Genomic DNA, 23,588 nt, shown 5'->3' with positions numbered 1-23,588 from the left:
GTTTCTCTATGACAACATTCAGTTATAAATACAGCGCCACCTAGCCCTTGAGGCATAATTATATTTAAAAAAAAAACCACATACGGTATTTTGTACAAAAAATGTAAACTCATTCTAAGTGTGATAACTAAGTCATTTATGAATATTCTTTTAGTTTCCACCACTCAAATTGTTCACTGGCTTCACACCGATCCAAACGTATGTACGTTTCCATTTTGTTTTATTCATTTTTGATTGCCCCTTTGGACAATAAAAGTAACATTGTGCAATGAGTATAACGAGCGATGATGTGTATATACATTTTTACAAAAAATACCAATCAGGGCAACTCATTGCCTAAAAATAAAAAAGGACGCTGATTTTTGCAGGTCTTAACAATCACCAAAACCCGTTGAGCTTGACACACACTGGCAAAAAAAATATTCTACATGTAAACGTTTATTATGCCATTTTCAAAGAAATTTTGCTTCCAATATGCCAGTACCCCAACGTGCCAGTACCCTAACGTGCAAGTACCCCAACGTGCAAGGACTCCAACGTGGCCCGGGCTGCGAGGGCCCTTTATAGCTGCTCGCAGCTCTAGTTATTATTATTCTTCTTCTTCTCCGTAAACGATCGCATTTTTGAGTACCTAAACATTCACGAAAACTCACCAAACTTTGCACACTCCTCAGGCCCGGCGAAAAATTTGATATTATGAAGTCGCCATAACAACGCGACTCTATAGCGCCCCCTAGCGTAGAAAAATAAAAACCAAGCCTGGCACGTTTGAGCTAGAGCAACGAAAATTGGCAGGCACGTGTAGCACCCCGAGACGCACAAAAAAGTCTATTGGGACCATGTAGCTAAAATGTACAGGAAATGAGCTATGAATTTTTTTATGTCCAATTTTGGCCTATTTTGGCACATTCACTGTGGTCATGCTTTTTCCCCCTCTGCAAACATTTTTCATCCAATTCACATCAAACTTGGCATTTATCATCTCAAGACCTGAGAGAACAACTGGGCAAAAAGTCTTGCCTTTTCGAAATACTATATGATGGGGGCGGGGCATCAAATATTGTCTTTAAAATTTCATTTGTCCAGAAAGAGCAAATGCTTAATAACTCCCATGTTCAAGCTCCAAAAAATCTCAAACTTCTCAGGCAACGTAATAGTCACGGCCTGAAAACATCTATATGATAAAATTCAGTTATACATATAGCGCCACCTAGTGGTGACAATAAATGTCATACTTTACGTTTTTAGCTACTGCGCTGAGCTCGTTGAAGGGATCCAGTTGAAAGTTGGTCAGAAAAGCCTTAAGATGTTGATCATGCCCAACACCGAATATTGTAACTTTTCGCCAAAGGGCGTGGCCGCTACGGTGCCGCAAAGTCTGAAGATTTTTCGTGACAATAAAAGCTGCATGAACTTGACCGAGATGATCCTATCTTCTCAAAATTTCACACATTTGATGAGAGTCCAGCCCGAAAGACATCTACGAACTTATATTTCATCTTACTGATAGCGCCACCTAGTGGCAATTTTTTTTCTTACGAATTTTCTTGTACATTTTTTCTCCAAACACGTTAACTGGACCAACCTCATATTTGCTCAGATGAGGGTTTCGGCCTTCATGATGTCACAACACGAAGTTTGTGAGTTTTCGCGAATCGCTGTGGGCGTGGCTAAGCACTGTTCGCCAAGAAAACAACGCCAGTTTTGAGGGTCTAAACATGCGCAGAAACTCATGAAACTTGGCACACACATCTGGCCTGGTAAAATGAACAATATTTTATTGTTGATTGTGCTAATTTTACAAAAATGACTCAATAGCGCCGCCTAGAAATTTTTAACGAAGCAGCCCCGGTTGTACGTTTAAGCAAGAACGACGAATATTTTTAGGTGTATGAGGGAGCCCAAGACCTACAAAAAAGTCTCTTGGACCCATATGCTAAAATGAACAGGAAGTGAGCTACGAATTTTTGAATGTCCCATTTTTGACAATTTTTGCACATTCACAGGGGGCAGACTTTTGCCCACTTCTCCTACACGTTTCATCTGACTGAGTTAAGACTTGACCTGGACCATGTCAAGTCCTGAGCCAACGACAGGGGTAAAAATCTTGACCTTTCGAAATACTATATGATGAAGGCGGGGCATCAAAATTTGTGTTTCGCACTGAAAAAGGATATGCTTAATAACTCCCCGGTACATGCTCCAAAAAATCCCAAACTTGACATGTATGTTTATCGTCAAGGCCTGAAGCTATCTCTATGACAACATTCAGTTATATATGCAGCGCCACCTAGCCCTTGAGGCATAAAAAAAAAAATACCCCACATACGGTATTTTGTACAAAAAATGTAAACTCATTCTAAGTGTGATAACTAAGTCATTTATGAATATTCTTTTAGTTTCCACCACTCAGAATGTTCACTGGCATCAGACTTATCCAAACATATATATTTTTTTATTTATTTTTGATAGCCTCTGTGGACATTAAAAGCAATATCGTGAATGAAGGATATGCTTAATAACTCCACGGTACATGCTCCAAAAAAAATCCCACACTTGACATGTATGCTTATAATCAAGGCCTGAAGGTATCTCGATGACAACATTCAGTTATAAATACAGCGCCACCTAGCCCTTGAGGCTTATATAAAAAAAAAAAAACCCACATACGGTATTTTGTACAAAAAAATTTAAACTCATTCTAAGTGTGATGACTAAGTCATTTCTGAATATTTTTTTAGTTTCCACCACTCAAATTGTTCACTGGCTTCACACCGATCCAAACGTATGTACGTTTCCATTTTGTTTTATTCATTTTTGATTGCCCCTTTGGACAATAAAAGTAACATTGTGCAATGAGTACAACGAGCGATGATGTATATATACACTTTTACAAAAAATATCAATCAGGGCAACTCATTGCCTAAAAATAAAAAAGGACGCTGATTTTTGCAGGTCTTAACAATCACCAAAACCCGTTGAGCTTGACACACACTGGCAAAAAAAATATTCTACATGTAAAGGTTTATTATGCCATTTTCAAAGAAATTTTGCTTCCAATATGCCAGTACCCCAACGTGCCAGTACCCCAACGTGCCAGTACCCCAACGTGGCCCGGGCTGCGAGTGCCCTTTATAGCTGCTCGCAGCTCTAGTTATAATTAGTTTTGTAAACATAAAATATAATTTGGTAGTTTTCAATCTTTTTTTTTTTTTTTAAATTAGGTTTCATTAATTAAAATAACTCTGAGGACTCCGGTTCGAGTCCAGGCTTCGGCCATTCCTGGGTGGAGTTTGCATGTTCTCCCCGTGCCTGTGTGGGTCTTCTCCGGGTACTCCGGTCTCCTCCCACATTCCAAAGACATGCATGGCAGGTTAATTGGGCGCTCCGAATTGTCCCTAGGTGTGCTTGTGAGTGTGGATGGTTGTTCGTCTCTGTGTGACCTGCGATTGGCTGGCAACCAGTCCAGGGTGTCCCCCGCCTACTGCCCAGAGCCAGCTGAGATAGGCGCCAGCACCCCCCGCGACCCTTGTGAGGAATAAGCGGTGAAGAAAATGGATGGATGGATGGATAATTAAAATAACCTTGGTGCCCACTGATCCTCAAACGCACATTCAAAAATATACAAGCAGAATTGAATATTTACAAATGCTAAATCATGGTACATGACATGTGCACACGATATTAAAAAAACACGTGTATAAATGGCGGCTGTATTTGTGTCATTAATTTTGAGACGAATCTCTCCCCATACCATTTAATTTGTACAGTCTTCCCTCGCTATAACGCGGTTCACTTTTCGCGGTCTCGCTGTATTGCGGATTTTTTTTTAAGTGCAATTTGGCATATTTTTCTACAGTAATATACCCATTTTATAAAAATTATGAAGGTTTGAACATTGTCAATGCTTGAACAAGAGAGAAATGGGAGAACATGTAAATGCCTCAATGAGAAAAGTGTATAAATTGTGCGGTCTGGGATTTTTGAGCCTTAAAACATTTATAAGAGTTGTAAAACATAAAGCTAACTACTTTGCGGATTTCATTTATTGCGGGTATTTTTTGGAACCTAACCCCAGCGGAAAACGAGGGAACACTGTACTTCAAATTGTGAACCCTCAGGGTACGTCACAAAAATGGACAACGTGAGCTCCAAAAACACACCAAGTAACCCCGGGTTTTCACTGGATGCGGTTGCGGTGCGGTTGCGGTGCGGTGCGTCTTGACTGCGTGCTCCGGACGGGTAAATTTTTTTGTCAATCCACACCGGCTCCGCACAGCTGCGGTCCGGCAGCTCCGGCAGCTCCGTCGCCGCCCACTTCCCAACGTGTCTCGCGGGACCGCGCGCGCGCGATCATGTGGCATTTCACAACGACAAACATACAGAAAGTCTGCTCAACAGAGAAGCAGAAAGATATGAGATTCCATGCAGCATCCTTTTTTTGGTTGTCCTTGTAAAGTATATTAATAACGAGAGACGGGTCAGTGCGGGTCCACTCTTTATTTCTGTCTTCCGCGTCCGGCTGCCGCTCAGTACGGCAAGCGAGACGGGCACAACAAGCAATCGCGAACATCAAACTCACAATACATTACAGTCCTTATAAAAAGGATGTGCCGTGTCATATATTATTTTGTGGTTTTCCACCTCCAATATAAACCTCTCCTCGTCCATGTTCGCTGGTGTCTAAACCATGAATGAGCACATGACCCGGCGACGCCCACGTCACGTTTTGCTGAAAAACTTGCGAAATAGGAGCTGGCGAGTGTTTTATTCTGAAAGGTAGCCGGAAATTTATTTTGAAACTGCCTCGGTCTTCCTGTCCTGCTCGATGTGTTTTGTGCTAGCTTGCCATTTGCCGGAGGCCTACCGCTGCGGCGTCCGGCAAAAATAGAAAATAGGTCTATCCTTGCGGAAGGCTTGCGGCACGCCGCAGGCCTTCCGCAGTCGACACGCAACGCACCCGCAAGCGGTGTAAACTGCACCATTCGAATGAATGGAATCTAATTGCTTGCGTCGCCGGACCGCACCGCAACCGCACCGCAACCGCAACCGGTGAAAACCCGGGGTAAGATTGTGACAATTTGTTTTCTCTCTTTCTTTACAGCACTTGGTGAAGGGAAAGATGGATTTATTCGTTGTCCTCTTGAAGCCCTCAACTGGAAGGAAAGGAAGTACTTGATCCTGGAGGAGATCCTCACCTACCGCCCTGACATTGTTTGTCTTCAGGAGGTTGACCATTACTACGACACTTTCCAGCCAATAATGGCCGGCTTAGGTTATCACGGCAGCTTCTTGGCCAAACCCTGGTCTCCTTGTTTAGATGTCGAGCAAAATAACGGTCCCGACGGTTGTGCCTTGTTCTACCGCCACTCGCGCTTCTCCTTACAGACGACGATTCACTTGCGGCTGTCGGCGATGATGTTACCCACCAACCAGGTAGCCATTGTGCAGATACTCGACTGCCGGCTAACGAGCCAACAACTTTGCGTGGCTGTCACTCATCTGAAAGCCCGGAGTGGCTGGGAGAGGCTGAGGAGCGCACAGGGCGCCGACCTGCTGCAGAGCCTCCGAAGCATAATTTCCAGGAGCGTAGGCTCGACGGGCACAAATCCTCTCGTGGTGTGCGGAGATTTTAATGCGGAGCCTTCGGAGGATGTTTACCGCCGTTTCAGAACCTCCCCGCTTGGCTTGGACTCTGCTTACAAGCTGCTGAGCACTGATGGTCAGACAGAGCCGCCGTACACGACCTGGAAGATCCGCCCGACCGGAGAGAGCTGCAGCACGCTTGACTATATCTGGTATACCCATAATGCCTTGAGTGTGGACTGTCTACTCGACATTCCTACAGAAGAGCAGATCGGTCCAGACCGCCTTCCTTCCTTTCACTACCCCTCAGACCATTTATCACTGCTTTGTGACATCAGCTTCAAGGAGGCACCTTAAATCACAATTCATTCACAGGGACCCCAAAACGTTCTGCTGAATAACGGTGAACACATTTGAACTGTGCGTGAGCGGAATCTGCTGCTTTGCGTCAAAGTTGTTCTTTTGGTTGCGCAATGAAGCGGGATTTGAGCAGAAACGCAAAAAATGGGAGCTAAACTAGGCATCCATCACTACCATTGTATATTTCAATTCAATTTCAACTTTGAATGAAGTGATTTTGTGAGTGTAATTTACTAAGTTGAATGAAATGTTATGATCTCGATTATGACTGCAAAATGTCATTCTCAATGAATGTTACTGAATTTACGTGATGGTAAGGATATGGATATGGAGTTATTTATTGTTATTCTCACACGTTTAATCTTATTTATTTTTTAAATTAATTTGCGGGAATGTTCCATATAAACATTTTAAATAAATTACGTTCAAATACTTGCATTGCATTGTCTTTGTTGACATGAACTTGCTAAATGTCAGGAAAACTGTTAATCTCTTTTACGGTCACACGTTATCAGAAAAACAACCCTTCCAGTGCCAGCTGATTTTGAGCATTTTAACTCACCTTTCAAGGCAAACACAATATTGTGTTCTTTTACTACATATACAGCATTGGCACCACATGAAAGATCGCATTCCATTCTTTCATTTAAAGAAAAAAAAGGATGTTTTACCTTATTCCGTTCTTCAGTAATCACCATTTAAAAATAGGTCATTTGAGTGACATTGAGCAAAAATTGAAAAAATAAGGAGAAAGGCTTTTTGTGAAAAAATTTTTTCCTCCATAACAGTGACTTTGACACTAATAATTTTTGTTTTGTGTGGCTCTGTGAATTAGGTTTAATGTGGACAAAGGCTTTGATCATCCACGTCATCCTTGAAAAAGTTCGATTTCATTAGATTTCACCAGATTCGACATGTTTCATTGTAATTCCATACACCGGCAGCCCATTAAAAAAAGAGATGCTGCCATCTGCTGGCCATAGTTAGTGGGTGTTTTTGATTCCACAACCCAATGACCAGGCAGTGTTGGACTCAGACGTTGACGTAGTTGACGTCATTTAACGTTTATGGCGGCGTGGCATACATTGTGATTTTACTAATCGTTATTAAATGTTTCTGGCGGTCAAAGACTTCATCTCTACTTTAAAAGAATGCAAGTACAGTGGTCCCCCCCCCACATAAAATAAAGCAAATAAAGTGCACCTCACTTCGTTTCAGGAAAAAGTCACGAGTGCAGTGATTCTCAAATGGAGGTACGTGAAGGCACTCCTGTGGGTACGCAAGATTTTAAAACAAATTGAAAAAGCAGCATCCATGCAAAATCCTCTAAAAAAAATTATCATATTTTGTAAATATTTCAGCAAAATCTAAGTTAATAAAATAAAATGAATATTCAGTAGGCTATTTAATTTCATTGTCCTAAAAACCCAGTCTCCTCAAACCAGAATGGTTCAACCCCAAACTGTGATATGCCGTCTACGACCACCTGTCAGTCATTTGAAATTTGATTTGAAATGAATGATTTCTTTTTGAGAACATATCTTAACCATGAACCCAAAGAAGGAGACTTAATGGTAATGATAATTTTATGTGCACAAATCTTTATTTATACTTAGTTACTTATTTCCTTTTTTTTTTTTTTTTTTTTTTTTTAAGTCGACCACTGTATAAAGTTTAATAACTCAGACAACAATGGCACTGCAATCTTGTTTTTCACTGGTGGGGTACTTGGCTGAAAAAAAATAAATAAAAAAAATCCATCACTTAAAAAAAAAAAAAAAAAAAAGTTGAGAACCACTGCACTCTGCAGTCAGATCGTGCAGATCCTTCAGTTTTGTACGCAAGGTCCCTTGCCAAGGAGACACAACTTGCTCGTTTGCTGTGGTGTAAACGAAATGAGTGAATTATCTTGTTGGTAACATCTTTGGTCACGCACTATACGCTATGATGTACTGCACATGCGCAGTTCTTTCTGGTTTGTTCTCGAGTGTTCAGTAAGCTATCGTCCAGCACACAGTTGTCCCACGAGGTTTTATTCGTTCGATTAAAGAATACGACATTAGGAGCCTGAGATGAAACTGCACTCTGTGGTTTTCTGGACACCCTAACCCTATTCAAGTTACCTGGTTCCTCACTGTGGGAGCGTTTTTCTGGTCCTTTCCGTGTGCGACAGGTTCTTAGTTTAGTTTAGTTTAGTTTATTCATTTTTTCCTTTCGGACACATTACAGTTTACATCAATCACATCACATCATTTGCAACATTGACATCCGAAAGAAGGGCTGACGGGTAGAAGCCGAAGCTTATTCGAGACCCGTCCCCATCGACCCATTACTATAACGCATCAATCATATACATTATTTAGAATAGTCATTAATTTTTATCGTTATCCATCCCATACTATCCCAGACACTGCTCGCTCAGTTCATCTTGAATGTCCGTGTGTAGATTGTGGCTAGTCCCAGTCATTTGGAACTGGTGAGTCGGTCCCCAGACGCCACCAGCAAGCCCACCCCGCCAGGCGAGCAGCCAAGGCAAGCGCAATTCTTCTCTTTCACCAGTAGGGTCTTCGCTGACCTCGGATCAGCTTTCACACATGTTGTGCTTTCCAGAAGAGTAGATCGGCTTGCATTCGGCCCATTGCTTTCAAGCAATTTCAGCACTCGATTCTGGTCAGGTAGCACCACTGGTTGCTAGCATGTTGTGGGTCTGATGACTCCTGTGCGCTGCCCAGCCTAGCTCACCCAGCAGAGCGGCCTACGCCAGCTGCATTCCAGGAACCAGACCACCAACCCCCATTTTGCGTATTGACAGCAGATTCATTGGAGCCACAATACAGCCTTATCATGTAGCCTTGACTGTTAGAACAAACGGAATTCGAGCCAGACAATATTTAGATTCAAACGGGAACAGCAATACATGTTATCAATGCAGGTGTATAAACAAGAGTTAGCTTTGGCAAAGTCAGCAAATAATCATATACAACTCCAGCTTTGGGTAATTAGTGATGTTGTTGTTGTTGTTGTTGTGATATTGTGAATTACTGTTGTCTCTCAAGCGCTGCCAATTCCTCAGCTCCTTTCACGATTCGTGTTTTTAGTTGACCAGAGTTGTCTTTAGTTTGAATAAAAATTCGGCAGTCTTTTGTCCACGTGCTTTCGATAAGTCCATTCTTTCTCATTTGTCGAGCCTTTTTGGCGATGTCAGCATTTCGTTTGGTGAGGTTTTCGTTGATGTAGACATGTTTCCCACGAAGCTTGTGACGGTCTCTCAGAAGAGCAATCTTTTTCTTTCTGTCAACAAACCTGATCAGAACTGCCGGTGGTCGTGTCCCTCCAGTTGGAAGCGAAAAGCACATCTGAATGTGCGCAGGATCAACAGTTAATCCCAAATCTCTGAGTTGAAGTGTCACTTGCTGTTCCACAGTCTCGTTCCCTGAATATTGGTCAGAATCTTCCGTGCTCGTGCTAGCCGCAGCTCTCAAAGGGCCACGGCGCGGCTTGATCTTGATACCGGTGACTATCACATCGTTGATACGAAGATTTTGTTCCAAATCATCCACTTTTTGTTCCAAGGCAACAATGCGTCGATCTTTTTCCTGTGTCTCTTTCTTCAATTGCTGTATTTCCTGAAGAAGTGGCTCAATGCTCTTCTTCATTTCAAGTAATTCGGCAACCATTCCACTGAGTTTTTTAAGAGAAGATTTTATCTCCTCAATCTCGAACAGCTCTTTTTCCGCCAGGCATTCTGCAACAATGTAGTTAAAAATCCCAATGCAAAAATCAACAAGTAGTTAGATTCACGAGCGAGTGCAGGAGCAAGTACAGATGCGTCCTTCCTCAACAGATGCGTCCTTGAATGATTGTGTAATAGAAACCGCTGACGGGAAAATCACGTGACCCCGGGTTTACACCGGTTGCGGTGCGGTTGCGGTGTGTTCCGGCGACGCAAGCAATTAGATTCCATTCATTCGAATGGTGCCGTTTACACCGCTTGGGGGTGCGTTGCGTGTCGACTGCGTCTCAGCTGCGGCGTGCCGCAGCCCTTCCGCTTTCTATTTTTGCCGGACGCCGCAGCGGTAGGCCTCCGGCAAATGGCAAGCTAGCACAAAACACATCGAGCGGGACAGGAAGACCGTCGCAGTTTCAAAATAAATTTCCGGTTACCTTTCAAGATAAAACACTCGCCAGCTCCTATTTCGCAAGCATGCTAGCAAAACGTGATGTGGGCGTAGACGGGCTTGGAGTTAACGTGCGAGGTGCTCATTCACGGTTTAGACACCAGCGAACATGGACGAGGAGAGGTTTATATTGGAGGTAGAAAACCACAAAATAATAAAAGTCCACCTCTTTCTGCTTCTCTATTGAGCACAGACTTTCTGTGTGTTTGTCGTTGTTTTTAATGCCACATGATCGCGCGCGGTCACGCGAGACACGGCGGGAAGTGGTCGGCGACGGAGCTGCCGGACCGCAGCTGTGCGGAGCCGGTGTGGATTGGCCAAAAAATTGACGCGTCCGGAGCACGCAGTCAAGACGCACTGCACCGCAGCCGCACCGCACACGCAACCGGTGTAAACCCGGGGTGACATACACATGCTAAAAGTTTACCATCCACATGAGGTTCAAACACCTAACTGGCCCAGCAGATAGCACTCTTGCTTCAAGTTGCAGTGTCCAAGGACGATGTTCTGCCTGGAGCGTGTTTCCCCTCTATTGTGAGATGTTAAAAGTGAAATCATCATACATCAAATTCTTGTCTTTTCTCAAATGTTCCCATACATACTATGGTACTCGAGCATGACATTGATGATGAAGGCACCGTGCCCATGAGACAACATACCTATAGATTCAGCTCGGCAAAGCGCGATTTGATGGGTCAGGAATGTGCCTACTTGTTAAAACATGTTTTGCTATGGCCTAATTCGTCTGCCTGGAGCAGAAAAATTAATTCGGTAGCCACGCCTGACTCGTATCCACTGCCACGCACGGAGGATTGCGTTATCGGCTCAGCGAGGTACGTTAGGAAATTGAATCTTTGCAGGTACCACTGGCAACACACGCGCCACAAGTGTTCACTTTCATTACTCCTGATCACTTACGTGTTAAAATAATATATTATGTTTAGGCAGTAACGAGGTAATATAACAAGTTACTCAATACACTTTTGTAATATTTATTGCAGTTGCAGTCCCGTAACGAAGAAAAAATACAATCAATACAATAATGTTTTGGGGAAAATGAGGAGACGTATATGGAGAGTTGGAGACGTCTACTAAGGGTGACGTCACGTCATTGCCTCGTGGAATAAATAAACCGTCTGCAGGGCTGAATTTCTTCTATCGCCACAGATGTCAACTTATTGCTTCATGTTTCAAATGGAATTAAATTAAAGACAAATATAATTCGACAATGTTACTCAAAACAACTACATTCATATTGCAGACGTATCGATTAATATCTGATTTGTAGAGGAGAAGAAATCAAATTTGTAGCCTACTATTTACACTTCATGAAAAAAAGTCAGACACGTGTTACATATGGGCAAAAAAATCGGAATTGGGCTGCAGTGTGAACAATGCATAGCCTAGAGTGCTCAGTTTGTATTTCCATTGGATCTGTCTTTATCAATACATATTTTTGCTTTAATTACACACTCCATCCATCCATCCATCCATCTATCCATCTTGTTAGACCATTTCTCAATTTTACTTCATCTATCACTATTATTTGTTAGGTCAATGATGAAGTTTACTTAAATAAAAAATAAAAATAAAAAATACACTGTGTTATTGACCAGAGGAACACATGTTGGCAATATAAACTCATCTTTCCCTTGTGTGTAAATTAATTTGAGTATCTTGACAATTTTGATAAAAGTCTGGGAATATTTATTTACTGGACCAAATACCAGTTCCAATATTTATATTTGAATATTTATATTTAAAAAAAAAATACATCTTGAATTGATTCAAATATGTCAAAATATTTAGCATTTTACCACACACATTATAGTTAAATGCCCTCATTACAAATTAACTTTAGTAGCTATGGTTGCAAATTTTCTTTTTAAATTCTCAAAATCATGATTAAATAAATTAAACCCCGATTTAAAATAATAATAATAATAATAATAATAAAAAGTAACGTGGTCTGCTATCTTTCTCCTCCAGTCCATCACCACCTCCATGCCTGTCATGACTCGTGTTATACAGGAGTTATGTTTGGGTCTTGTCTCATGCCTGGGGTCACGCCTGGGTTACGTTTGAGTTCATGACCGAGGTCAAGTGTCTATTTTGTACTTATGCAACCATCATCTAGTTTAGGACTATATGATGTCAAGGATCTTTAATGCTGTATGGTGTCAGGAACTATCTGTAATTACGGAGTCAACAGCCAATCAGAGAATTCCATGTCAGTACTGGTACTCCCATGTCTAGCCACAACCAATGAGATTGATTGACTGTCTATATCTGAGAAATGTGTTTGGTCGCCGGATTATTGCTCGCTGTTCTCTGTGCTTCTCCGCAGCCTAAGGGGGCTTGGCGTCTCATGATTCTCGATGCATTCTCATTTTTTGTTTAGTCAAGTTATGTGAATAAATAGTTAAAACCTTATTTGTGTCTGCGCTTTGGGATCCAACCTATCAGCACACAACAATGCCGGTATTCAACAAAAGGTTATTTGCAGAGTACCATGATACGAGCCTCTGGACCTCCTCCCTGTATAATGTTTTGTCACTGCCCGAGATGAGACCACCGTGGTGTCATCAGCAAACTTGACGATGAGTGGTGGATGTGTACAGCGTGAACAGGAAGGGGCTGAGCACGCATCCCTGAGGAGAAATCAGTAAAATAAATAAATAATAAATAAATAATAAATAGTCCAACAGAAAAAGATGCAGGTCTCTGGAACAAAATGTCATCACCAGTATTTTAACAAGACATTGGTTGATGGTGCAAACATTTCCAGAATTTGGTTAGGGTATTCAGAGAAAAACAACAGCCTTTCCCCCACCCCCCTTTCTTTTCTAATGCCTGTTTCACATGGCAAGATTTTAAAATTGTAGGGCGACTTCCAAACTGTGAGAGACCCACACATGACGAGAAAAAAAAAAAATCACGCCTTGCTTTCTAATTGGCTGCACATCGTCAACGGGCTACGTGCTCGTTTGTCCACGGCACAGGATTGAACAATCCAACATGGTGAATATACCCGATTTGAGATCTGAGCGGCAGGGATCAGTCTGAACCAGGCTTATTATAGTTTCGGAATTTTTATTTTAGTCCATTTTTATTTTGTTTTGAGTTTTGTTTGTTAATTTTGCTAGTTTTAATTAGCTTTAGGTATTTAAAAAAATGCTTAGTTTTAGTTAGTTCTAGTATTACAGTAATAGGCATTCTTGGAGAAAAAAAATAGCACATTTAATTTAATGCAGATTTGTTTTTTGTTTTTTTGTTTTTTTTACATTACATACATTAAATTACACCAAGCAAATAATAGCTACTACCATCAACATAAAGATGCCACAGTCGATCCCATATGGCTGTCCTGTAAAACCCTACAATGTCCAAAAAAAGCTGTCAGTTTTGTTGTTGTTGGTTTTTAAACAACATTTTTCAACTATGTATACATTATACTTTTTATTCTTACCTGTATTTGTAATCCTGTTTTCTGAGTCCACTTGCTAGGATTCAATGATTGTGAAAGGTCTCTAAAATAGAAAAGACAAATTGCATTAATGCTAAATATTAATTAAAATGATCAATACGGGGTCGTTTCATGCAGAACAGGCACTACTAGCTCCAATTCAGGAAACACCATCCATGCATTTAACTCCATGCAGTCACACTCCCCACATGCATTTAACAGGTTTTTACGATGCCTATTCTCAATTGCTGGTATAAATTAATGTAAGGTTGTTTGGTCTGGCTGGTCATGTTAGATCAGTGAAACTCCAATGTACAATTGCTAATTATGATTTCATACATTTACCTTGCACCATAAAAAGGCTATCACAGATCAGAACATGATCCACCTTAAAATCCAATATTGGAACTCCCAAAAGCACACAAAAGCGTTTTTGCTAGTGACCTCAGCAGTTCCCACATCTCCTGATCACCAAATCCAAATGGCACTTGTGCACATTTGGAGTCGAGAAAGGCTATTTCTCGCTGTCTTGGTTTCAAAACCTATAATTGCGGTTAGTGACATTTGAAGCCAGTGACATTTGAAGCCAGTGTTGCCGGTAACGCGTTACTCAAAAAAGTTGCTTTCTAAAGTAACTAATAGTCTAAGGCGTTACTTTATTCTACAAAGTAGTCTGATTAAAGTTACTGTCCAGAGAATCAATGCGTTACTCCACATTTTCATGAAGAAGGCAAACTATCTCACTGTTGTAACAGTCACAAACAACTACTGCTAACTACGAAGATGAGGCAGAAGTCATTGATCACCACACTGAATTCAGCCATGGTCTGGTCATGAATGGTTTGCACATTCAAAACAAAAGTGATGATACTTTTACTACTAGTTTTATTAACCAACAGGCACACAACACAACAAAAAAGTGTGCATTATGGACCATAAAAGTGGTAAAAAAAAATAATTTATTTCCATCCTCAACTGGTCCGTGAAGCATTATGGGATGAGGTCGTCTCCGCCCTCTCGCCAGGGGGAGTGACGTCAGACAAGTTACGTTTTCAGTAGGGGTGGAACAAAAAAACGATTCGACCGAACCATCGTTCGTCAAGGGGAGCTAAACGACCGTATCGGTTGCGAGTGAGGCTTTATGGTTTTCATAACAATAGCAAGAGTTCTGCGCCGTGCTCTACCTGTTTTGTTTACATTTCAGTAGCATCACCATTCAAGCTACTTCCGTGTTTCCGTGCTCGCGACACGGCGCGCGCGCGCGCAACGAGTGACAACATACAAATGGAGACAGTTAGCAGAAGCCGGTGCCGTACGTCTCGGTATTTCCCATGGCTATCGAGTCCTCTCGGCGCACTTGTATGTCCCGGGCCGGCGTTGGTACTGCGCGCGAGCCAAAAAGAATAACTCCCGTGACGATCCAATGCATGGATTCAAACGACACAGGTATGTCCCACAGCCAACACACCAGCTAAGCTAAAAGCACACTGCAAGTATCTCATTTCTCAGTTTGTGGCTCCCTGTCAATGTCTACAACTAGCATGAGCAGCAGATAGGAGAACTGAGACGTGCCCGCGATTACGACAGCCCAAAAAACAAAATATAAACAGTAGTGATTCTGTGGTCATCATCGTGTCTCAGATTAAAAAAACAAAAAAAGATGTCATACATTAACCAAAAATGAAAGTGATGACAAAAGAAAAAACAATTGTTAAATACAAAAATTGTTGATTAAAAAGGGAAATTAACTTTTGGAAATATTTTTGCATATATTAAGTGGTTAAAATGTGTTTGATAGATTTATTGTTCCATAAGGTGGCTTCATATTTCTTTTGGCTGGACGATAGGTTTATTTCATGTCTTAAATTTATGTTTCTGAAATACTTCACAATGTGCAAATATTCTGTTTAATTGTGTTGGTGTCTGTCTAAAGGTTAAATATTTATATTTAACATTAAATTATCAACCTTTTGTTTTCCTGATCCTTATTTTGAAGAGAAAAAACAAACAAACCAAAAAACAATTATAACTGTCAATAACTACTAATAAATATTTAAACTGATACATGTGTACACACTGGAATTGCGGAACAAACAAACAATAGAGGAATTTAGGGGATTTTTATTTTCAACCTGGATAGATTTTTATTTTTTGTTTTATAAAAAGTATTTACGTTACAAGAAGTCAAGAGAGACTGCCTATTTTGTTTTTCATAAAAAAAACCTTTATTTTCATGTTAAAAATGCACTTTCAATAAAGTATTTGGAACTCCGTTTCTACTGCATTATTTTTATGTTGAGATGGTGTTAACGGCAGCTGCTGAAAGTAACTAAAAAAGTAACTTTTAATCTAACTTAGTTACTTTTAAAATCAAGTAATCAGTAACGCAATTTAGTTACTTTTAAAACCAAGTAATCAGTAAAGTAACTAAGTTACTTTTTCAAGGTAACTGTGGCAACACTGTTTGAAGCCGACATTAGTCGCCATTAGTGCGCTTATTGATTGTAATCGACAACCTCGCCGCCGAAAAGATTAACGATTCTATATGTGTTTACAGCAGTTATACTGACGACCAACAAAATAAACTTTGCATTTATAGTTTCTGTGCATAACAAAAAATAAATAAAAAATCAGCAACTCACCGTTAAACACAGACAGAAAAACTAAATGTCAGTCGTTGTTGTTGTTGTCGCCGTCTGCTCTTCTCTTCTTCGTCTTCTTCTTTCAAGTACTAGAGCACTTTTTCTTCTTCGAATGTACTTAGTGGTTAGTAAATAAGATTACGGCGCGTTGCCGCCACCTGTCGGCCTGGATGCGTTGACGTCATTTCCGTCTTCACAGTAGAGGTGTCTCTACAGGGGAGCCTGCACCGGAAGCGACCTCCCAGTGGAGGTCTGCAGCTTGGAGCCTCTCGAGAAACCTGTTTATTCAAATTCTCCTGATTTGCAGTTAAAGTTGAAATTGTGATGTTGTAGATTAAGCAGTGGACCACTTTTTTAAGAAGTAATCCAAAGTTCAACAACAATACTGTTCTAATTTCACTTGCAAGCTTATTTTCTCTCTTTTCTGCTTAATGCTTGGATTTCTTGACAGTCGTGCTTTGATCATTATACTGCATGAGGTTTGTTTTGTCTACTATGCATGGGATTTGACGAGGTGATGGTGTGGAGCACGCCGGCCCCAAAGATGTAAAAGTCGGCGGACTGACAGGGGATTGAATTCATACCTTATAAAGACAAATAAAAGGGTCAATAGTGTGAACTTTCTCAGTAAGGTTAAGGGTGCTCTACAGTCCACACCATATGGTAATGAAAATAAGATGTGTTTTGACAGGATATAACATGCACATGGGTAAGTAAAAGGTGAGTACTTTTGATTTTTATATTTTTGGTGTGAATGAAATCGTGTGTGGTATCGCTGTGGCGGCTAATTGTAAGTTTCTGTGATACAAAATGGACGGGAGACTCAAGTTGTTTTTCTTCGGGTTTTTACTAGAACTTGCACACAAATATACAACTGCGTCATTAACGTCAATTGTGGTCTTTTCTGGGGCTCCAGGTGGAGGAGTGGCACCGTCACTTGCCTTTGGTGCCGGTTGGCGTGGGTTCGATCCTCCGCCTGGGAGAGGCCCATGTGTGGCTTACAAGAAGTAAGCTTGTGTGAGTGAGTGGATATAAAAAAATAATAATAATAAAATTAAAAAAAATAAAATAAAAATAAAAAGTCTCTCTTTTCTCCTTGTGTCCATCTCCAAAATGCACAGCAATGTCCAGTTATAAAACACTACCACCTAGTGGCGGATAATTTCAGTGCACTTACATTTAACTGAAAAGAGTCAATGTTTTTGATTCTCTTTTTAACTACATCTTAATATATACTAACATCAATAACTTCTATTATTAGGGCCCGAGCAGCGACCGCTGCGAGGTCCCTATTGTTTTTGTAAAAATTATTATTAGGGCCCGAGCAGCGACCGCTGCGAGGTCCCTATTGTTTTTGTAAAAATTATTATTATTATTATTATTATTATTATTATTATTATTATTATTAGGGCCCGAGCAGCGACCGCTGCGAGGTCCCTATTGTTTTTGTAAAAATTATTATTATTATTATTAGGGCCCGAGCAGCGACCGCTGCGAGGTCCCTATTGTTTTTGTAAAAATTATTATTATTATTATTATTATTATTAGGGCCCGAGCAGCGACCGCTGCGAGGTCCCTATTGTTTTTGTAAAAATTATTATTATTATTATTATTAGGGCCCGAGCAGCGACCGCTGCGAGGTCCCTATTGTTTTTCAAGGAATTCTTATTATTAGGGCCCGAGCAGCGGCGGCGGCGGTGCCGCTGCGAGGCCCTATTGTTTTTGTAGGAATTCTTCTTATTATTATTATTATTAGGGCCCGAGCAGCGGCGGCGGCGGCGCCGCTGCGAGGCCCTATTGTTTTTGTAGGAATTCTTCTTCTTATTATTATTATTAGGGCCCGAGCAGCGGCGGCGGCGGTGCCGCTGCGAGGCCCTATTGTTTTTGTAGGAATTCTTCTTCTTATTAGGGCCCGAGCAGCGACCGCTGCGAGGTCCCTATTGTTCCTGAAGGAATTCTTATTAGGGCCCGAGCAGCGACCGCTGCGAGGTCCCTATTGTTTTTCAAGGAATTCTTATTATTAGGGCCCGAGCAGCGGCGGCGGCGGTGCCGCTGCGAGGCCCTATTGTTTTTGTAGGAATTCTTCTTATTATTAGGGCCCGAGCAGCGACCGCTGCGAGGTCCCTATTGTTTTTCAAGGAATTCTTATTATTCTTCTTCTTTTTATTTGTTATTATTCTTTTCCGCAAACAATCACATTTTTGAGACACTAAACGTGAACGAAAACTCACCAAACTTTACACACACGTCAGGCCTGGCGAAAAATTTGATATTTTAAAGTCGCCATAGGTGATAACAGAAAAATGGCTCCATAGCGCCACCTACATAGGTTAAACAGATCCCTGGCCCGCTACGATTGTCCGACGGCTATGAAAATTGTGTGGCACCTGTAGCACATCCAGATGAACAAAAACCTCTTTGATGTGTGTACCCTAAAATAGACAGGAAGTGAGATATGAGTATTTAAATGTCCAATTTTGGCCAATTTTTGCACATTTACAGGGGTCATACTTTTGCCTGCTTCTCCTACACGGTTAATCCAATTGACTTCAAACTTGGGATGTACCATCTCAAGACCTGGGACAACACCATGGTAAAAAATCGAAAGTTTTCGACATACTATATGACGGCGGTGGGGCATCAAATTTAGAGTTTCAAAACTCTTACTAAACGTAGTATTGCCGGTTGTATGTTTAACCTAGAGCTACGAAAATTGGTACACATATGTAACAGACTATGACCTACAAAAAAGTCTGTTGGTGCCATATGCTAAACCCAACAGGAAGTCCGCCAGAGGCGGGGCATCAAATTTGGAGTTTCAAAATTCTTACTTAATGAAGCATTCCCGGCTGTACGTTTCACCTAGAGTTACCAAAATTTAAAGACATATGTAACAGCCCTCAAGGTACAAAAAACTCTTTTTGAACCATATGCTAAACCTAACAGAAAGTCCACCATTTTGATTTACTTTGGAACGTGTTCCCATTTTTTTGGCCATTTCATAGGGGTCCTATTTTAACGAACTCCTCTTACAGAGTTTATCCGATCATCTTCAAACTTGGTGTGATTCATCTTAAGATGTTGAAGATGAAAAGTTATTGAAAGCTTTTTATTTCGCTGCACGCTGTTGTCGTGGCATGCACTTGTTTGCAAAGGAAAAAAAATCTTCTTAATGAAGAATTCTCAGTTGTACGAAGCAGCTAGAGCTACGAAAATTTGTAGACATATGTAACAGCCCACGATGTACAAAAAAAGTCTCTTGCTGCTTTGTGCTAAACCCAACAGGAAGTCCCGCAAGGGCCGGGCATCACTTTTTGAGCTAAAAAACTCCTCTTTAACGAAGCATTCCCGGTTGTACCTTTCACCTAGCGCTATGATAATTTGGAGGCATACATAAGAGCCCACGATGTACAAAAAAGTCTTTTAGAACCATATGCTAAGCCAAACAGGAAGTCCGGCATTTTGATTTACTTTGCTATTTGTAGCCATTTTTTGGGGGCCTTTTATAGGCCTCATATTTTCTACAAAACTTATCAGATTGTCTTCATTCTTTGGCATGTTTCATCTGAAGTATTGCCAGTTATACGTTTAATATAGAGCTACGAAAATTGGTACACATATGTAACAGACTATGATCTACAAAAAAGCCTGTTGGTGCCATATGCTAAACCTAACAGGAAGTCCGCCAGAGGCAGGGCATCAAATTTTGCATTTCAAAATTTTTACTTAATGAAGCATTTCCGGCTGTACGTTTCACCTAGAGTGACCAAAATTTGAAGACATATGTAACAGCCCTCGAGGTACAAAAAACTCTTTTTGAACCATATGCTAAACCTAACAGGAAGTCTGCCATTTTGATTTACTTTGGAACATGTTGCCATTTTTTTGGCCATTTCATAGGGGTCTTATTTTAACGAACTCCTCCTACAGAGTTTATCCGATCATCTTCAAACTTGGTGTGATTCATCTTAAGATGTTGACGATGAAAAGTTATTGAAAGCTTTTTATTTCGTCGCACGCTGTTGTCGTGGCATGCACTGTTGGCAAAGGAAAAAAAAATCCTTCTTAATGCAGCGTTCCCAGTTGGACGAAGCAGCTCGAGCTACAAAAATTTGTAGAGATATGTACACATTTGTCCACATATATATATTTACATATGCATGTAAAAAAATTATGTCAGGCTAAACTAAATGGTTGATTAGGCCCCACACATTCTCACCTTACCATACCCGGCCCTCTTTGCAAAAGGTTTGAACACTCCTGGCCTAAACCTAGGTGTATACTCAAACTATGCACGCACATAAAGCCTGGAACAAAATGTGTAATTTAGAGGGTTCTTGTTTTGTTTTTTGTATTCCTTATATTTCATGTCATTATACTTGACACACTATTTTTACTACTCACTGAATCAGTTATAAGAACATTTAATTGATACAATCCAATCACATCCTAGAGAATTGAAAACACATTCAATCATGAGGTTGTTAAGACACATTTACTTCTGTAGCACTTAACCACAAACAAGTTGCGACATCCCCTGATCTAACCCTCCAACCGGGCAAGGAAAAACTTTCAGGGGTCATATTTTAACGAACCCCTCCTACAAAATTTATCCGACTGTCTTCAAACTTGGTGTGTTTCATCTTAAGATGTTTAAGATGCAAAGTAATCGAAAGTTTTTTATTTTGTAACACGCTGTTGCCATAGCAATGCATTGTTTGTCAAGTGCTGCTTTTTTTTTTTTATACACATGAAAACTCATGGAACTTTGCAAACACATCAGACTTGTCATGAACATGAATTTTCAGAGATTTATTGTGCAATTTGCAATGAATAGCGCCCTCTAGACCTTTTTATGAAGCATTTCCGATTGTATGATTATGCTAGACCTACAAAAAAGTATTATGTAGCCATTTGCCAAACCAAAGAGGAAGTCCGCTATTTTGATTTTATTTTGGGAATTATACATAATTTTTGGCCTTCTTCATTAAACTTTGCACAGACAAGGCATGGAAAAAACTAACATTTTAAATGGTCCTTGTTCCATGTAACAGTACCCCAACGTGCCAGTACCCTGACGTGCAAGTAACCCAACGTTGTGCTCAATAGCGCCCTCTATGCATTTTTATGGAGCATTTCCAATTGTATGATTCAAGCGATACACAACTAAAGATGACTTGACCTAGATTTGTGAAAACTGGGAGGCATACCTATTAGCTTAAGACCTACAAAAAGTATTCTGTAGCCGTATGCTAAACCTAAAAGGAAGTCCGCCATTTTGAATTTATTTTGGGAATTGCGCACCATATTTTGCGTTTTGATTAAACTTTGCAAACACAAGGCTTGTCAAAAACATTTTAGATGGTCCTTGTCCTATTTGACAGTACCCCAACGTGCCAGTACCCCGACGTGCAAGTACCCCAACGTGGCACGCCTTTGCTGTAGCGATGCATTGTTTGCAAAGAATTTTTTTTTTTTTATATGATTCAGCTAGATGTGTGAATATTGGGAGGCATACCTATCAGCCGAATACCTCGACAAAGCATTCCATAGCAATGTGAACAAACACAAAAAGCATGGAAAAACATTTACAATTTAGACGGTTTCTTATGAAACAGTACCCTAACGTGCCAGTACCCCGACGTGCAAATACCCCAACGTGGCACGGGTTGCGAGGGCCCTTTATAGCTGCTCGCAGCTCTAGTTATTCTTATTATTATTCTTCTCCGCAAACAATCGCATTTTTTAGACGCTAAGCATGAACGAAAACTCACCAAACTTTACACGCACATCAGGCCTGGCGAAAAATTTGATATTTTAAAGTCGCCATACATGATAACAGAAAAATGGCTCCATAGCGCCCCCTACATAGGTTAAACGGATCCCTGTCCCGCTACGATTGTCCTATGGCGACGAAAATTGTGTGGCACCCGTAGCACATCCAGATGAACAAAAACCTCTTTGATGTGTGTACCCTAAAATAGACAGAAAGTGAGGCATGATCATCTGAATGTCCAATTTTGGCCCAGTTTTGCACATTTACAGGGGTCATACTTTTGCCCGCTTCTCCTACACAGTTAACCCGATTGACTTCAAACTTGGGATGGACCATCTCAACACCTGGGACAACATCATTGTAAAAAAATCTAAAGTTTTTGATATACTATATGACGGCGGCGACGCATCAAATTTAGAGTTTAAAAATTCTTACTTCACGAAGCATTGCCGGTTGTACGTTTAATCTAGAGCTACGAAAATTGGTACACATATGTAACAGGCTATGACCTACAAAAAACTCTTTTTGAACCATATGCTAAACCTCACAGGAAGTCCACCATTTTTATTTATTTTGGAACGTGTTGCCATTTTTTTGGCCATTTCATTGGGGTCTTATTTTAACGAACTCCTCCTACAGTGTTTATCCGATCATCTTCAAACTTGGTGTGATTCATCTTAAGATGTTGAAGATGACAAGTTATTGAAAGCTTTGTATTTCGTCGCACGCTGTTGTCATGGCATGCACTGTTTGCAAAGGAAAAAATATATACTTAAAGAAGCATTCCCATTTGTACGAAGCAGCAAGAGCTACGGAAATTTGTAGACATATGTAACAGCCCAAGATGTACAAAAAAAGTCTCTTGGTGCCCTGTGCTAAACCCAACAGGAAGTCCCCCAGGGGCCGGGCATCACATTTTGAGCTAAAAAAAACTCCTCTTTAACAAAGTATACCCGGCTGTACGTTTCACCTAGAGTTACCAAAATTTGTAGAGGTATATAACAGCCCTCGAGGTACAAAAAACTCTTTTTGAACCATATGCTAAACCTAACAGGACGTCCGCCATTTTGATTTACTTTGGAATGTGTTGCCATTTTTTTTGGCCATTTCATAGGGGTCATATTTTAACAAACTCCTCCTACAGAGTTTATCCGATCATCTACAAACTTGGTGTGATTCATCTTAAGATGTTGAAAATTAAAAGTTATTGAAAGTTTTTTATTTCGTCACACGCTGTTGTCGTGGCATGCACTTTTTGCAAAGGAAAAAAATCCTTCTTAATGAAGCATTCCCAGTTGTACGAAGCAGCAAGAGCGACGAAAAATTGTAGACATATGTAACAGCCCAGGATGTACAAAAAAGTCTCTTGGTGCCATGTGCTAAACCCAACAGGAAGTCCCGCAGGGGCCGGGCATCACATTTTGAGCTAAAAAAACTCCTCTTGAACGAAGCATTCCCGGTTGTACGTTTCACCTAGCGCAATGATAATTTGGAGGCATACATAAGAGCCCACGATGTACAAAAAAGTCTCATGGAACCATCTGCTAAACCAAACAGGAAGTCTGCCATTTTGATTTACG

At 40.7% G+C, this 23,588-nt stretch overlaps 1 protein-coding gene and 1 long non-coding RNA gene across 3 annotated transcripts in view; one reads left to right on the top strand and one right to left on the bottom strand.

The window, feature by feature from the left end:
* The window catches only part of nocta (nocturnin a), a 75,146-nt gene extending 68,762 nt beyond the window's left edge, over nt 1-6,384 (top strand). For both annotated transcript variants that reach the window (XM_077532379.1, XM_077532381.1), the window contains exon 3: nt 5,105-6,384. In XM_077532379.1, the coding sequence (XP_077388505.1) occupies nt 5,105-5,943 (839 nt within the window). In that variant the 3' untranslated portion in view covers nt 5,944-6,384. The remainder of the gene's footprint in view (nt 1-5,104) is intronic.
* A 4,628-nt stretch (nt 6,385-11,012) lies between these two features.
* Nucleotides 11,013-16,304, bottom strand: LOC144025965 (uncharacterized). Its single transcript, XR_013285013.1, has 3 exons — nt 16,233-16,304; nt 13,594-13,654; nt 11,013-12,775 (listed from the first exon to the last, which is right to left on the bottom strand). It is a non-coding gene; the product is annotated as an uncharacterized LOC144025965 (long non-coding RNA).
* Nucleotides 16,305-23,588: the final 7,284 nt, after the last annotated feature.

The sequence above is a fragment of the Festucalex cinctus genome, chromosome 9 (assembly GCF_051991245.1).
Source record: "Festucalex cinctus isolate MCC-2025b chromosome 9, RoL_Fcin_1.0, whole genome shotgun sequence".
In the NCBI taxonomy this organism is placed as follows: Eukaryota; Metazoa; Chordata; class Actinopteri; order Syngnathiformes; family Syngnathidae; genus Festucalex; species Festucalex cinctus.
This window is presented reverse-complemented; position numbering and strand designations above follow the sequence as displayed.